Source organism: Ranitomeya imitator, chromosome 5 (assembly GCF_032444005.1).
Source record: "Ranitomeya imitator isolate aRanImi1 chromosome 5, aRanImi1.pri, whole genome shotgun sequence".
Taxonomy (NCBI): Eukaryota; Metazoa; Chordata; class Amphibia; order Anura; family Dendrobatidae; genus Ranitomeya; species Ranitomeya imitator.
Window position 1 is genome coordinate 344,818,326 of NC_091286.1, and position 15,668 is coordinate 344,833,993.

At 45.7% G+C, this 15,668-nt stretch overlaps 1 protein-coding gene across 4 annotated transcripts in view; it reads right to left on the bottom strand.

The window, feature by feature from the left end:
• Positions 1 to 15,668, bottom strand: part of DOP1A (DOP1 leucine zipper like protein A) — a 129,945-nt gene that overhangs the window by 92,795 nt on the left and 21,482 nt on the right. For all 4 annotated transcript variants that reach the window (XM_069726441.1, XM_069726442.1, XM_069726440.1 and 1 more), the window contains exon 2: positions 2,998 to 3,188. In XM_069726441.1, coding sequence (XP_069582542.1) covers positions 2,998 to 3,135 — 138 coding nt within the window. In that variant the 5' untranslated portion in view covers positions 3,136 to 3,188. The remainder of the gene's footprint in view (positions 1 to 2,997; positions 3,189 to 15,668) is intronic.

Here is a 15,668-nt window from a genome sequence, read left to right on the forward strand (position 1 = left end):
TCAGTGGTATCTAGGATGGTGCCGAGCTAGAAAGCAGTGCATGCGCCATAGCGATGAGGACAGCGTGAAGGCAACCAAGGTGCTCTGGATTCTGGCGGTATGAGGAGGATAGGGCACATGGGTATCATGGTGGGATCCAAGGTTACTAAATAACCAGGTCTCTGGACAGGTTTGATCAATCGATGCATGCGTGTTTTCCATAAACAAAGTACATTTTAATCAATAGATCTTAGAATAATAATAAGTTCCACAACTGGATGGGTTTAAAAATAATGTTCCTGTTCTGAGATAATCTTATAACTGTGCCCCTGCTATGTACAAGGGGTTTGTATGTTATCCCCGTGTTTGCGTGGATTTTCTCAGGTTTCCTTCCACACTCCAAAGACATACTGAATTAAAAGTGATGACAATTGTAAAGCACTATGGAATTAGAGGCACTATATAAGAATAAAATAAATAATATAGCTGAAACAAATCCAACATGACATTTCACCTTTAACAGATCTATTCTAAAGCTAATATTGGGGAAAAAAATGCAAAAACTAACTTCTCAATCCGTTTACCCACAGGGTAAAGAACACAGACAATTTCTATACAACGCCAAATAAACGTCCTACAGATGTCACAGACAAGAGGACTACTTCTCACTCAGCGAGGTGTGACTGAACATTACACGGCACAGGCAGGGGGGGATCAGGGCTCCCTCACCATGTGTATCATCACCGAGCATCAGGGAGTAACAACACGGGTCCTGGCAATACCACACCCCGGAGACTGGAGGGGATCAGATTCAATTTACACCAAAGATAAGAAGGCTGTGCTCTATGAAGACAGAAGAAGCACATTTACCGCCAGCTGGAAATTAATAAAGCACATTTTTATAAGACACTTTAAGCCGTGTACATGGGGGGGTCCCAGGATACAGAGAAGTCAAGAACAAGAACTACTCTAACACCAGTTCAACCACAGAAAATACTTTACTTAAATATATGGATAAAAGGAACCATAAAGAGGAGAAACATTCAAAGAAACCCGAGACCCTTGTGCTATACAGAGTGGCGATATGTGACAACATAGTCCCTATATCTTTGCCTAGTGGCGTACCTGAATAGACCAACCGCTCATTACCTGTTAATATCCCGGACTCTGGGACAACTGGATGGGTGTGTAGTTCGGCTCACCTGCGGTACAGCACAACAGCTTAAGACTTACAATGAATCACCTCTATTCCCAACCGAATATTCCCCTCCCTCAACATGACAGCAGTGAACCCTAAAGAACGGTACTTTCCCAGCTACACCGAGAAGAACCGAACAAATAACTAAATGCAGCGGCTGCTTAGCCGGAATAGAAGTTTAAAGAGCTTGAACAAATCTAACTTTCTCAGAAGCTCCCTCCTGGGCAAGGTCACAGCCCCTAGGTGTGATCTGTAGTGGGGGCTGTTTCACCATCTCACGACATAGTAAGTGTGATTGTATTCTTTTTTGCTCTTTTTCTCTAAGAAAGCTTTAATTTATACCTGTAACAGTAATCATATTTAAAGGGGTTGTCAAGAACGGACAGATTGACGACCTATTTAAAAAAAAAAAAAATGACAAAAATCTCTACATTCTTGCATAAAGGGGTTTCCAGTATTGACTATTTGATGACCTATTCACGAGATAGATCATCAATATCAAACTGGTGGGGATCCCAAACCAGGCACCCCGGTTGCCAGAATACCGCAGCTCTCTACATCACGTAGTGGTCATTCTCAGGTCAGCTCCCATTCACTTCCTTCAATAGGAGATGAACTGGTAATGGATCACTACCTATCTGATATTGAGGACTTGTCCTAAGGAGAAGTCATAAGGAATCAGTCATGAAGAATCAAACAAGAACACAGAGTTTTTGTCAATCATATTGTATCAAATATAAGACTAAAGTAAATTGGAACTGAAGTAATTCACAAAACACAAGGATTTTAGTAAGATAGCTCCAACAACAGAGTTACATGACTAAATAAATCAAATATACATCCATACAGTAGTTCCTTGGTCCACTGACCCATAAAGTCAACCTACCCATTCAGATATCCAACCATTCATTTAAAAAGACATTTAAAGATGTTGTACCCCATCAAGAAACATTTTGAACATATGCTCAGTTACTTGTAAAACAGACCAGGCTTTACTTACTCTCCCCAAGCCCAGCGTTGTGTCTCTGCCCTGCTCTCTGTTGCTTGGCTGCAGTGGTAATGTCACACAATGTTACAGCCAATCACTGAGCCAATCACGGGTTTGTCTGGTCAAAACTGATAAGTCTGCAGTCACTCAGTGTGACTGCAGACTTATGAATCTTCCAGAGCATGCATTGTGCGCTGCAGGGATGCGTTGGTTTCAACAATTGGGCTTTTCTGGCACATCTAGAAGATATGTCAAGTTACTTTCTCATCAATACAACAAATAGCATCCAATATAGGTCAATGGGGTCCATGAAGTGCTAATTCAAATAGGCCTCTGTAATTTGTGTATACAATTGAAGTCAGTAAACCTGTATGGACATAGACTAAGATACACACATATGGACTAAGGTAGTGTTATAGTAACATAGGGAAGGGCATATGGATGTGTGCCGCTAGGAAACCATGGCATGATCCCTCCTGGTGGGGTCTAGCAGCCCATTTACTCAGATAGTGGGTAACAGTAACAAATTGATTCATGATCAGTACATAATACAGTCGATTTTTACAATGAGAACCTGGTGGCCCAACAATTCTAATAGTTCGGATGTGGGGAAGCTCCTGTGAAGGCCAGGTTGCCTGTCAGTAGGCCACATCCTGCAGATTTGGTTCCCATTTGAAAACCTCTTTCTGGAGGATGCTACTTAACCCTTTAACAGCATGCATTTTTCTTTCAGTATCATTCACCTCAGGCACACGTTCCTGCTCATCTGATATGAGGTACGGTATATTGAATCTTTGCCCTCTCACGGAATGTCCACAGTAAAGAGACCTACCTTGTTTAGCTTCCCCAGAGCAGAGATGAGATCGGCCCACTCACTAGAGTACTCAAAGTTCTTTAGCGCCTTGTCCACTGCCGCCACATAAGTTCTATACTTGGAGTCACTCAGTAACTCCACTTCTTCAGTGTTCATTCTCCCTCCACGTCCCTCTAGAGACCAGCTCTATCCTCAGCAGAAACCATCACCTGGAAAGGACAGAGATAAAAGCTGGTCAGGTGTAGCTGCACTGGAAAGGTCCTAGTGACCTCACAGATTACAACACTGGCATCCAGCAATGTTCTTCTACTTGGTAAGGGGCTAATATTGTGAAAGGGAGGCATTGTACACCTTTAAGAGAAATGTTTTTCCATAATTATATGAATGTTATTGAGGCAAAAAAAATACTTATTGTTATTGAGTCTCTTTACACATTTTTCACTTTTTTGCTCCTCAGCCAACAAGAACTCAGAAAAAGACAGATAAAAGAGTTACAAACTTTCCTGTTAGACTGTGAGAAGGCGCTCACTGACAGATTTACAGAAAGCTCAGCCTGCAGCCAGAAACAGGATACAGAAGTCAAATAGCGCAAAAATGTTAATAAACCTATTACAAAAATTATTAGCTCTAAATACAGTACATGCATTTAAAGTCAACCCGTTTTTGCTTTTATTTTATTCCCATTGCTCCTCTAAGTACGTTTTTTATTATTCCACCATAGACTTTTTTTTTTTATTTAGAACTTTTATGTGACCACTGTGCCCTTGTAAAGACCATGAAGATCAGCATTAAATAAAAAGGTCAATCTCTAAGGAATCATCTTTTGCATGTCTGCTACAGCATAAAGAGTAAAGTCCAAGGGCAATTTGAAACTCTGAGGAAGAAATTTACAGAAGACACAGAGCAAAAATTACAACAATATTACAACAAACTATGGGCCCTACTGATTCATAACAAGGAAAAGAAACTGCACAAATTACGCCTCAATTCAGGACTCTATACAAACAGATACAAAACAAAGCCATAACCTGACAACTTGGACAACCACTCCATTCCAGACACAAAGGCATCTAACTGTGTCATTAATCTCTCAGATTATAAACCCAACAAAGTGGAGCTGGCCGTGCTTTCCAGAGGACTCTCTTTGTCCTACTAAGGCCCTGGATAAAACTGAACTCTGCAGTGATATGGAACATTATTTCAGAAGACAGAAGATTCAGAAAACACTCGGACTGAAGGAAGAGGAATGCTGACAACCAAGAAGAGGTCAGACTGGACACCACCACCTGGACTCCTTAAGATATTTGATAAAATCTACTATCATGGACACTAAGGGTATGTTCACACGTTCCTGATTTCCATCCTTTTTTTTTCAGGACTATTTTTTAAAAAACTGCAGCTCTTGGCAGAAAACGCAGGTCCTTTTTTTGGTCCTTTTTTGATGCGTTTTTTGATCCTTTTTTTGATCCTTTTTTTTAATGCAGTTTTCTATGCAGAGTCTGTGTGTTTTCTAGGAAGTTTTTTAGGGTTAAAATGGCTGAAAATACCCTAACCCTACCCCTAACCCTACCCCTAACCCTATTCTAACCTTAGTGGAAAAAAAAAAAAAATTCTTAATTTTTTTATTGTCCCTACCTATGGGGGTGACAAAGGGGGGGGGGGGTGTCATTTACTATTTTTTTATTTTGATCACTGAGATAGGTTATATCTCAGTGATCAAAATGCACTTTGGAACGAATCTGCCGGCCGGCAGATTCGGCGGGCGCACTGCGCATGCGCCCGCCATTTTGCAAGATGGCGGCGCCCAGGGAGAAGACGGCCGGACGGACGGACAACGGGACGCCGGGTAAGTATAAGGGGGGGAGATTAGGGCACGGGGGGGGCATCGGAGCACTGGGGGGGGCATCGGAGCACGGGGCGGTGGGATTGGAGCACGGGGGGGCGGGATCGGAGCACGGGGGGGCAGCCACACTCCGCCCACGCACTTCCGCCCGCTTCCCCGCACTTCCTGCTGCAGCGGTTCTGCACCACAAACCGCAGTAAAACCCGCAGATATTTTTTTCATCTGCGGGTTTTACTGCGGGTTTGACCTCACAATGGAGGTCTATGGGTGCAGAACCGCTGCGGCTCCGAAAAAAGAAGTGACATGGTACTTCTTTTTTCCCGCAGCTATTCAGCGCGGCTTTTTTTTTTATTTTCCGCATTGTGGGCACAGCAGTTCCTGTTTTCCATAGGGTACAATGTAATGTACCCTGCATAGAAAACAGCTGCGGACCCGCAGCGGGAAAATCGCGGCAATTCTGCATGAAAAAAAGGATCGTGTGAACATGGCCTAAGGCCTCTTTCACACTTCCATCTTTCTTTTTCCGTCACAATGCGTCGTTTTGTGAAAAAAAAGGATCCAGCAAATTGCTGTCCGTTGGGCGGAGACAATGCAGAGGAACGTTTTTTCTGCACGTCGGAAAATCGCTCAGAGACGGATCCTGCGCTGCCCGTCATTGGCTATAATGGAAGCCTATGGGCGCAGGATTTGTCGCTGACTATCAAAAGCAGGAATCCAGTGACGGGCTCTGTCTTTTGAAACTGAGCATGTGAGGAAGAATTTCCAGTCAGGGAAATTCACTCTCGCTCTCTCTTTTTACTATTGATGCTGCCTATGGAAGGCTGCAGTGGACGCCGGAAGGTGAGAATATCAAGATTTTTTTATTTTTTTTATCATTATATCTTTTTACTATTGATGCTGCATACACACTATGTTTGACAAGTGTGACCAATGTGACCAACCTGTCAATCCGTTTTCCAAGCGATGCTACAGATCGCTTGGAAAACGCTATGGATCCGTCAAAAAAACGGATCCAGTGAATCCATTTTTAACAATCCGCACAGGATCCGTCTTTTCAACATTTTGACGGATTGTGACTGATTGTAAAAAACAGAAGCGTTAAGAGGCCTAACAGGAGACAAGCATCCAACATCAGTGCCAAGGAGAGAAAGGCCATACAGTCTCTAAAAACCAACAAAGATACCATCATTGAACCTGCTGACAAGGGAGGTGCAATAGTCATGATGAACACATCAGACTATATGAAAGAAGTAAACAGACAACTTTAACCCCTTAGCGACCGCCGATACGCCATTTAACGGCGGCCGCTAAGGGTACTTAAACCACAGCGCCGTTAATTAACGGCGCTGTGGAAAAAGTGAATAGCGCCCCCCAGAGGCCGATTTTCTCCGGGGGTCTCGGCTGCCGAGGGTAGCCGAGACCCCAGAGAACATGATTCGGGGTTTTTTTTAACCCACCCCGCATTTGCGATCGCCGGTAATTAACCGTTTACCGGCGATCGCAAAAAAAAAAAAAAAACGCGATCTCTTTTTAATTTCTCTGTCCTCCGATGTGATCGCACATCGGAGGACAGAGAACAGGGGTCCCAGGTGGCCCCCCAATACTCACCTATCTCCCCCGATGCTCATCGTGTCTCCCGGTGGGCGCCGCCATCTTCAAAATGGCGGGCGCATGCGCAGTGCGCCCACCGGCCGGCACCGGGAGAATTTTGGGGGTCTCGGCTGCCGGGGGTAGCCGAGACCCCAAAGAGCATGATCGGGGTCGGTTTTACCGACCCCTGTTTTGCGATCGCCGGTAATTAACTGTTTACTGGCGACCGCAAAAAAAAAAAAGTAAAGTGTAATTCTCTGTCCTCTGATGTGATCGCACATCAGAGGACAGAGAAATAGGGGGATTCGGGGACCCTACAATACTCACCTGTGTCCCTGGATCTTCTTGCTGCTCCTCCTGGCCGCCGGCAGAAGAAAATGGCGGGCGCATGCGCAGTGCGCCCGCCATCTGTCTCCATCTGCCGGCCGGCAGGAGAACAGCAGTTGGGGCTAAAATTAGGGTTAGGGTTAGGGGTAGGGTTAGGGCTAGGGTTGGGGCTAAATTTAGGGTTAGGGTTGGGGCTAAATTTAGGGTTAAGGTTGGGGCTAAATTTAGGGTTAGGCTTCTTTCACACTTACGTCGGTACAGGGCCGTCGCAATGCGTCGGCCCGACATACCGACGCACGTTGTGAAAATTGTGCACAACGTGGGCAGCAGCTGTAGTTTTTCAACGCATCCGCTGCCCAATCTATGTCCTGGGGAGGAGGGGGCGGAGTTATGGCCACGCATGCGCAGTCAGAAATGGCGGATGCGACGTACAAAAAAACGTTTCATTGAACGTTTTTTTGTGCCGACGGTCCGCCAAAACACAACTGATCCAGTGCACGACGGACGCGACGTGTGGCCATCCGTCACGATCCGTCGACAATACAAGTCTATGGGCAAAAAACGCATCCTGCGGGCACATTTGCAGGATCAGTTTCTTGTCCAAAACGACGGATTGCGACGGAATGCCAAATGACGCAAGTGTGAAAGTAGCCTTAGGGCTAGGGTTAGGGTTGGGCTAAAGTTAGGGTTAGAGCTGGGATTAGGGTTTGGATTAGGGTTCGTATTAGGGTTAGGGTTGGCATTAGGGTTACGCTTGGGATTAGGGTTAGGTTTGGGATTAGGGTTAAGGTTAGGGTTGTGATTAGGGGTGTATTGGGATTAGGGTTAGGTTTGAGGTTAGGGTTGAGATTAGGATTAGGGGTGTGTTGGATTTAGGGTTTTGATTAGGGTTATGGTTATGGTTGACATTAGGGTTGTTTTGGGGTAAGGGTTGTGATTATGGTTAGGGTTAGTGATTAGGATTATGGATCAGGTTGGGATTAGGGTTAGGGGTGTGTTGGGGTTAGGGTTGGAGCTAGAATTGGGGGGTTTCCACTGTTTAGGTACATCAGGGGGTCTCCAAACACGACAGCCAATTTTGCGCTCAAAAAGTCAAATGGTGCTCCCTCCCTTCTGAGCTCTGCCGGGCGCCCAAACAGTGGGTTACCTGCACATATGGGGCATCAGCGTACTCAGGATAAATTGGACAACAACTTCTGGGGTCCAATTTCTCTTGTTACCCTTGTGAAAATAAAAACTTGGGGGCTACAATATCTTTTTTGTGAAAAAAAAATATTTTTTATTTTCACGACTCTGCATTCTAAACTTCTGTGAAGCACTTGGGCATTCAAAGTTCTCACCACACATCTAGATAAGTTCCTTGGGGGGTCTAGTTTCCAAAATGGGGTCACTTGTGGGGGGTTACTACAGTTTAGGTACATCAGGGGCTCTGCAATCGCAACATAATGCCCACAGACCATTCTATCAAAGTCTGCATTCCAAAAAGGCGCTCCTTCCCTTCCGAGCTCTGCCGTGCGCCCAAACAGTGGTTTACCCCCACATATGGCGCATCAGCGTACTCGGGATAAATTTGACAACAACTATTGCAGTCCAATTTCTCCTGTTACCCTTGTGAAAATAAAAACTTGGGGGCTACAATATCTTTTTTGTGGAAAAAAAAAATATTTTTTATTTTCACGGCTCTGCATTATAAACTTCTGTGAAGCACATGGGGGTTCAAAGTGCTCGCCACACATCTAGATAAGTTCCTTAAGGGGTCTAGTTTCCAAAATGGTGTCACTTGTGGGGGGTTTCCACTGTTAAGGCACATCAGGGGCTCTCCAAACGCGACATGGCGTCCAATCTCAATTCCAGCCAATTCTACATTGAAAAAGTAAAACGGCACTCCTTCTCTTCCAAGCTCTGCGGTGCGCCCTAACAGTGGTTTACCCCCACATATTGGGTATCAGCGTACTCAGGAGAAATTGCACAACAACTTTTGTGGTCTAATTTCTCCTGTTACCCTTGTGAAAATAAAAATTTGTGGGCAAAAAGATCATTTTTGTAGAAAAAAATGCGATTTTTTTTTTTCACGGCTCTACATTATAAACTTCTGTGAAGCACATGGGGGTTCAAAGTGCTCACCACACATCTAGATATGTTCCTTAAGGGGTCTAGTTTCCAAAATGGGGTAAATTGTGGGGGGTTTCCACTGTTTAGGCACATCAGAGGCTCTCCAAACGCGACATGGCGTCCAATCTCAATTCCAGCCAATTCTACATTGAAAAAGTAAAACGGCGCTCCTTCACTTCCAAGCTCTGCGGTGCGCCCAAACAGTGGTTTACCCTCACATATGGGGTATCGACGTATTCAGGAGAAATCGCACAACAACTTTTGTGGTCTAATTTCTCCTGTTACCCTTGTGAAAATAAGAATTTGTGGGCGAAAAGATCATTTTTGTTTAAACAAAAGCGATTTTTTATTTTCACGGCTCTACGTTATAAACTTCTGTGAAGCACTTGGGGGTTCAAAGTGCTCACCACACATCTAGATAAGTTCCTTAAGGGGTCTAGTTTCCAAAATGGTGTCACTTGTGGGGAGTTTCCACTGTTTAGGCACATCAGGAGCTCTCTAAACGTGACATGGCGTCCGATCTCAATTCCAGCCAATTCTGCATTGAAAAAGTCAAACGGCGCTCCTTCACTTCTAAGTTCTGCGGTGCGCCCAAAAAGTGGTTTACCCCCACATATGGGGTATTGGCGTATTCAGGAGAAATTGCATAACAAAATTCATGGTTACATTTCTGTTTTTACACTTGTGAAAATAAAAAAAATGGTTCTGAATTAAGATGTTTGCAAAAATAAGTTAAATGTTCATTTTTTTCCTTCAACATAGTTTCAGTTCCTGTGAAGCACGTAAAGGGTTAATAAACTTCTTGAATGTGGTTTTGAGAACCTTGAGGGGTGTAGTTTTTAGAATGGTGTCACACTTCATTATTTTCAATCATATAGACCCCTTAAAATGACTTCAAATGTGATGTGGTCCCTAAAAAAAAATGGTGATGTAAAAATGAGAAATTGCTGGTCAACTTTTAACCCTTATAACTCCCTAACAAAAAAAAATTTTGTTTCCAAAATTGTGCTGATGTAAAGTAGACATGTGGGAAATGTTATTTATTAACTATTTTTCGTGACATATCTCTCTGATTTAAGGGCATAAAAATACAAAGTTTGAAAATTGCAAAATTTTAAAAATTTTCGCTATATTTCCATTTTTTTCATAAATAATCACAAGTAATATCGAAGAAATGTTACCACTAACATGAAGTACAATATGTCACGAAAAAACAATCTCAGAATCAGCGGGATCCGTTGAAGCGTTCCAGAGTTATAACCTCATAAAGTGACAGTGGTCATAATTGCAAAAATTGGCCTGGTCATTAAGTACCAAATTGGCTCTGTCACTAAGGGGTTAAGGCTGGTTTCACACTTGCGTTTTGATCTGCAGCGTAAAACGCAGGAAAAAACGCATGTAAACGTGTACAAACGCAGCATTTTTTAGACGCATGCGTCTAAAAAAACGCAACGTTTGTACGCGTTTACATGCGTTTTTTCTTGCATTTGCGTTTTTTGTGCGCAAGAAGAGAAATTTCACAAGAGCAAAAACAAGATAACCACACACCACCAATGGGACTAGAGTGGGCGTATATGATGGGCTCTCTCTATATAGACCCTAGGGCTACTGAAATTTTAACAGCTTGCTACTGTATCCTGTGTCATGATGGATCTTCGCATGGAGAGCTTTTATTTCAACCTGGATTTCAGCTTCAAGATGTTTCTTGCCTGTGCTTTTGCTTGGGAGCGAGACCGAAACCGCGAAAGATGGAGAAGGAGACTTCGTAGGCGTTTTTGGAGGCACCCCATTATTGAAGTGCGTGAGAGCCGTGGAACCTATCACACGCTCTATGCCGAGCTGAATGCCAATCCGGAGAAATTCCAGGAGTACACGAGAATGTCGCAAGAATCGTTCCGGGATTTGCTGTCTCGTACGTAGAGCGATTCCACCCGAGGAACGTCTGCTCGTGACATTAAGGTACGTTCAAAATCTAAAGCAATAACAGTCCAAATTTTGGTTATTCTGACATGTATTTTCTGTGTATTTTTCTTTTTTTTTTTACGACACCATAAAAAGAGTAGATTGTAATGTTGTTTTTTGTTTGTGTTTTTCTTCTAGATTTCTTGCCACAGGTGAGAGTTTATCTTCCCTGCACTTCCAATACCGGCTTGGAATATCCACCCTGTCCGAAATAGTTGTGGACACCTGTCGTACTTTATGGAATGTAGTCCGGGATGAGTTTATACCCCTACCGACCGCGGACATGTGGATGTAAATTGCAGAAAAATTCTGGAATGTGTGTGATTTCCCCAACTGTTTAGGAGCAGTGGATGGAAAGCACATCCGCATTATCAAACCTGCCAGAACCGGATCGGAGTTTTTCAACTGCAAAAAATATTTTTCTGTAGTGCTCATGGCAATAGCTGATGCGGACTGTCGCTTCATCGCCGTGGACATTGGAGCTTTTGGCCATGGCAACGATTCCCAGACTTTCAAGAGCTCGGATATGGGCCGGCGTGTTTATGGCAAAAAGTTTAATTTTCCCCCTGCACAGCCTCTCCCTAACACTGAAGGCCCACCGCTGCCATTTGTTATGGTTGGGGATGAGGCCTTCCAGATGTGTGAGAATCTACTGAAGGCCTATTCCAGTCGGGACTTGAACCACACTAGAAGGATCTTCAACTACAGACTGACCAGAGCCCGAAGAACAGTAGAGTGTACCTTTGGCATTCTGGTTGCTAAATGGCGCATTCTTTCATCAGCCATAAATCTAAAAGTGGAAACAGTTGACGAGGTGGTCAAAGCCTGTGTGGTTCTCCACAATTACATAATTACTAAGGAGCGACCCAACATTGAACTGGATGAACCAGTTGCACATCCACTGCCCGATTTTCAGCATCATCCGCTGCAGTCAACTGCAGCCGTTGGTCTCATGCGGGACCAATTTGCTGCCTATTTTGATTCTGATATTGGACGGGTGTCATGGCAGGACAATGTTGTGTAAATGTCCTGTTGTATCTTTATCTGTACCAGTAAGTTTCTACAATGAAAATAATATTTCATATTAATAAACTTTAGTGTTGGTTGTGTTGACCATGTCTCCTATCTTTTTCCTCTCCAAACCAAGGTTGCCCAAAAACGGGCAGTTAGATCTGTATTTAATATCATTTTTTGTAATCCAAAACCAGGAGTGGGTGATACAGGCAGAGTTGCCAGTTATTATGTTAATATCATAATTGTCCTCTAATTGTTCCACTCCACACTGGCCACATACTGCTAGTAATGGCAGCCGTTGCTTTATTGGTAAGCTTGTTGACGTCATTGCATGATGATTCTCTTCTCATGTATCCATTGGACACAAAATGGAGAGACAATCACTGTCACGCCATCTATACTCATCAAGTCAGGTGTCAGAAATAATGAATTCATGATAAACATATACAGGCTCATGAATTCACCATTTCTGACACCTGGGCAGGTGAGCATAGATACGTAGCGTGTGACAACCATTGTCCCTTCAATTTGTGTGTAATCGATTATGTATAATGAAGAGAAAATGGTGGTTATACAAGGCAGTTATCTACTCAACAAGTCAGGTGTCATAACTTATGAGTTTTTGGACACCTGACCTGTTCAGTAGAGGACTGCACTGTATTTCCACCATTTTCTCTTCATACTGCCACACTAGGCATATACAAAAAAAAATTATGGAGATACAAGTTATATTTTTGGGGCCACCTCATATCTGTATACTAAAGACACATATATAGCTGCAGTCTTGTATTTTTAACTACTGGAAATATGTTGTGGCCCAAAAAATAAGTGTGTGGCGAAGTTTCTTGGTGCACGGTGTGTGTTGCCGGCGGCGATAGACACAATAAACCAAACATAATTGTGGCAAATCAAACTTGTTTTATTTTGTTAACAAAGTCAAAACTTATTTTTTTGTACCGCGCCGGCTTGGGGTAGAGAGATGTAAACGGGGGGTGTGAAGAACTGAGGCCTGGCTAACCGTGGACGACGCAGAGGTGGCAGGAGAAGGGGCAATGAAACTAGAAGGGTCTGGAAGTTCGGGGATGGGGCTTGACACATGAGAGGCTTGAGACGCACTGGAAGGGTGAGACAAAACTGACAATACAGACACATCGGTAGGTGAAGGAATACTAAGAGATTTTTTTTTTTTTCTGAGTTTTTTTTGGGTTAGCCTGGTAGGGGGATGTCTTGGTGGGCTCATATGCTGTAGCGTGGTGGCGGGAGACCCGTCAGGGTCCGGCTGCACTGTCTCACAGTCCATTGCGCTTGTCGAGCGCTCAGCCATGCCAGAGTCCTGCTGAGTCGTGGTGGGGGGCGGGGGGTGTATGGGGGGGAACATAAAGCCCTGCCAGGGTCCTGCTGCATCGTGGTGGGGGCGGTCCTGAAAGCCACGGCAGGGTCCTGCTGCATCGTGGTGGGGGCGGTCCTGAAAGCCACGCCAGGGTCCTGCTGCATCGTGGTGGGGCGGTCCTGAAACCCACGCCAGGGTCCTGCTGCATCGTGGTGGGGGCGGTCCTGAAAGCCACGCCAGGGTCCTGCTGCATCGTGGTGGGGGCGGTCCTGAAAGCCACGCCAGGGTCCTGCTGCATCGTGGTGGGGCGGTCCTGAAACCCACGCCAGGGTCCTGCTGCATCGTGGTGGGGGCGGTCCTGAAACCCACGCCAGGGTCCTGCTGCATCATGGTGGGGGCGGTCCTGAAAGCCATGGCAGGGTCCTGCTGCATCGTGGTGGGGGCGGTCCTGAAAGCCACGCCAGGGTCCTTCTGCATCGTGGTGGGGCGGTCCTGAAACCCACGTCAGGGTCCTGCTGCATTGTGGTGGGGGCAGTCCTGAAAGCCACGCTAGGGTCCTGCTGCATCGTGGTGGGGGCGGTCCTGAAACCCACGCCAGGGTCCTGCTGCATCGTGGTGGGGGCGGTCCTGAAAGCCACGCCAGGGTCCTGCTGCATCATGGTGGGGGCGGTCCTGAAAGCCACGCCAGGGTCCTGCTGCATCGTGGTGGGGGCGGTCCTGAAAGCCACGCCAGGGTCCTGCTGCATCGTGGTGGGGCGGTCCTGAAAGCCACGCCAGGGTCCTGCTGCATCGTGGTGGGGGCGGTCCTGAAAGCCACGCCAGGGTCCTGCTGCATCGTGGTGGGGGCGGTCCTGAAACCCACGCCAGGGTCCTGCTGCATCGTGGTGGGGGCGGTCCTGAAAGCCACGCCAGGGTCCTGCTGCATCGTGGTGGGGGCGGTCCTGAAAGCCATGGCAGGGTCCTGCTGCATCGTCGTGGGGCCGGTCCGAAAAGCCATGCCAGGGTCCTGCTGCATAGTGGTGTCAGTGGAGGAGGTCCAAGCCGGAGCAGCAGTGGTCACGGTGTTGGCGGTGGGATGTCCAACTGCACTCGTCATGGTGTTGGCGCTATAGTGGAGTCCGCCTGTGGAAGGAATTGAGGTGGCCAAGCAGTGGTATGCAGCAGAGGTCAGCATGGAGGTTAATCGTGACAGTGACGGCACAGTTGGATATGCCGCCACGGTCTGCTGTAAATAACGACTCTGCTGCATAGCCTGCACAAAAGCAGCATTGCAGGCCTGCATCACACTGAGCTGGAGATCAGGGCTAAGGTGTTCCGACATGCCCTGCTCAATTTGGTTGAAAAAATGATGAGCTAGCCTCTGGAGGTCGGCTTTCACTTGATCAAGGCTTTTGGTGACCTCCTGGATACGGCAATTCAAGAGGTTATGAGAAATATCCATTCGGTCACCTAAAGCCTTGATTGCTTCGTGTAAAACCGAGCTCAAGTGCAAAAACTCGGGCATGAGTGACCTGTCCGAAGCCCTCTGTCGCTGCCGGGATGAGCCGAAAAAAAAAGGGTGCAGTGGAAGAGGACTGCGAAAGGGGAAGACCTGATGGGCCAGCTCCCTGGTCTCCAGTTAGTGTGGAAGGCCCACTTGCTGCTGCGCTGCTGGATGGCTGGGACGGGTCCGTGGCTGCCGGTTGAAGGACCGCTCCAGGACCTGGGACGACAGTCGTGCTGTATGTGCTGTGAAAAAAGGAAAAAGACAATTAATACCCAAAAAAAACAAGACGCTACATCCTGTGGAATTTTAAAATACAGATTATGTCAAAACATTACAACCGAAAGCATGTGAGAAAAACTTACCTTTTCTGGACAAGGACCGGTCTTAAAAATGACAGCACGTGATGATATTTGCACTGTCTGATCCTTGCTCCTGAACCACTGGCAACACGACTCTCTTGGCGCACGTTCTTGTTGAAGCGGTCCTTCATGGAACGCCAACGTGTTTTTACTTTGTCCACTGTTAAAAAAAAAAACATTATGGTCAGGAAATGGACTTTTTGCCGTGCAAAGGCAACTGTGTGCTATGAGAGAAACTATGGAGAGTTTCTTTCATCACACACAGTCAAGAGAGCACGGCCAAGGTCTCTGCTGCTTCACACTGCAGTGCAATACTTACCAAATGCACTACGGACCCGTGGCGGGGCGTTGTCCCAGCCATCCCACATCGCTTGGGCCACCTCATTCCATAAACGGCAGAGCGTGCTGTTCATCGAATCCAGTGGATCCTGGCTGTCCCACAACGGAACTCGCTCGTGGACCAGGGTTATTAGGAGGTCGTTGTCGATAAGGTTATCGTCCCATCGTGAAACCTAAAAATTAAAGAAAATCATTAAATTTTGCTCAATCACATAAGGAAAAGACAGAGAACAGATGATGAGAAATGGCATGAATACGAAAGTCAACATACAAAAGGATTCCAGAAGAAAAATTTAAAGAAATACGAGTGTAAAGAAAGGAAGATTC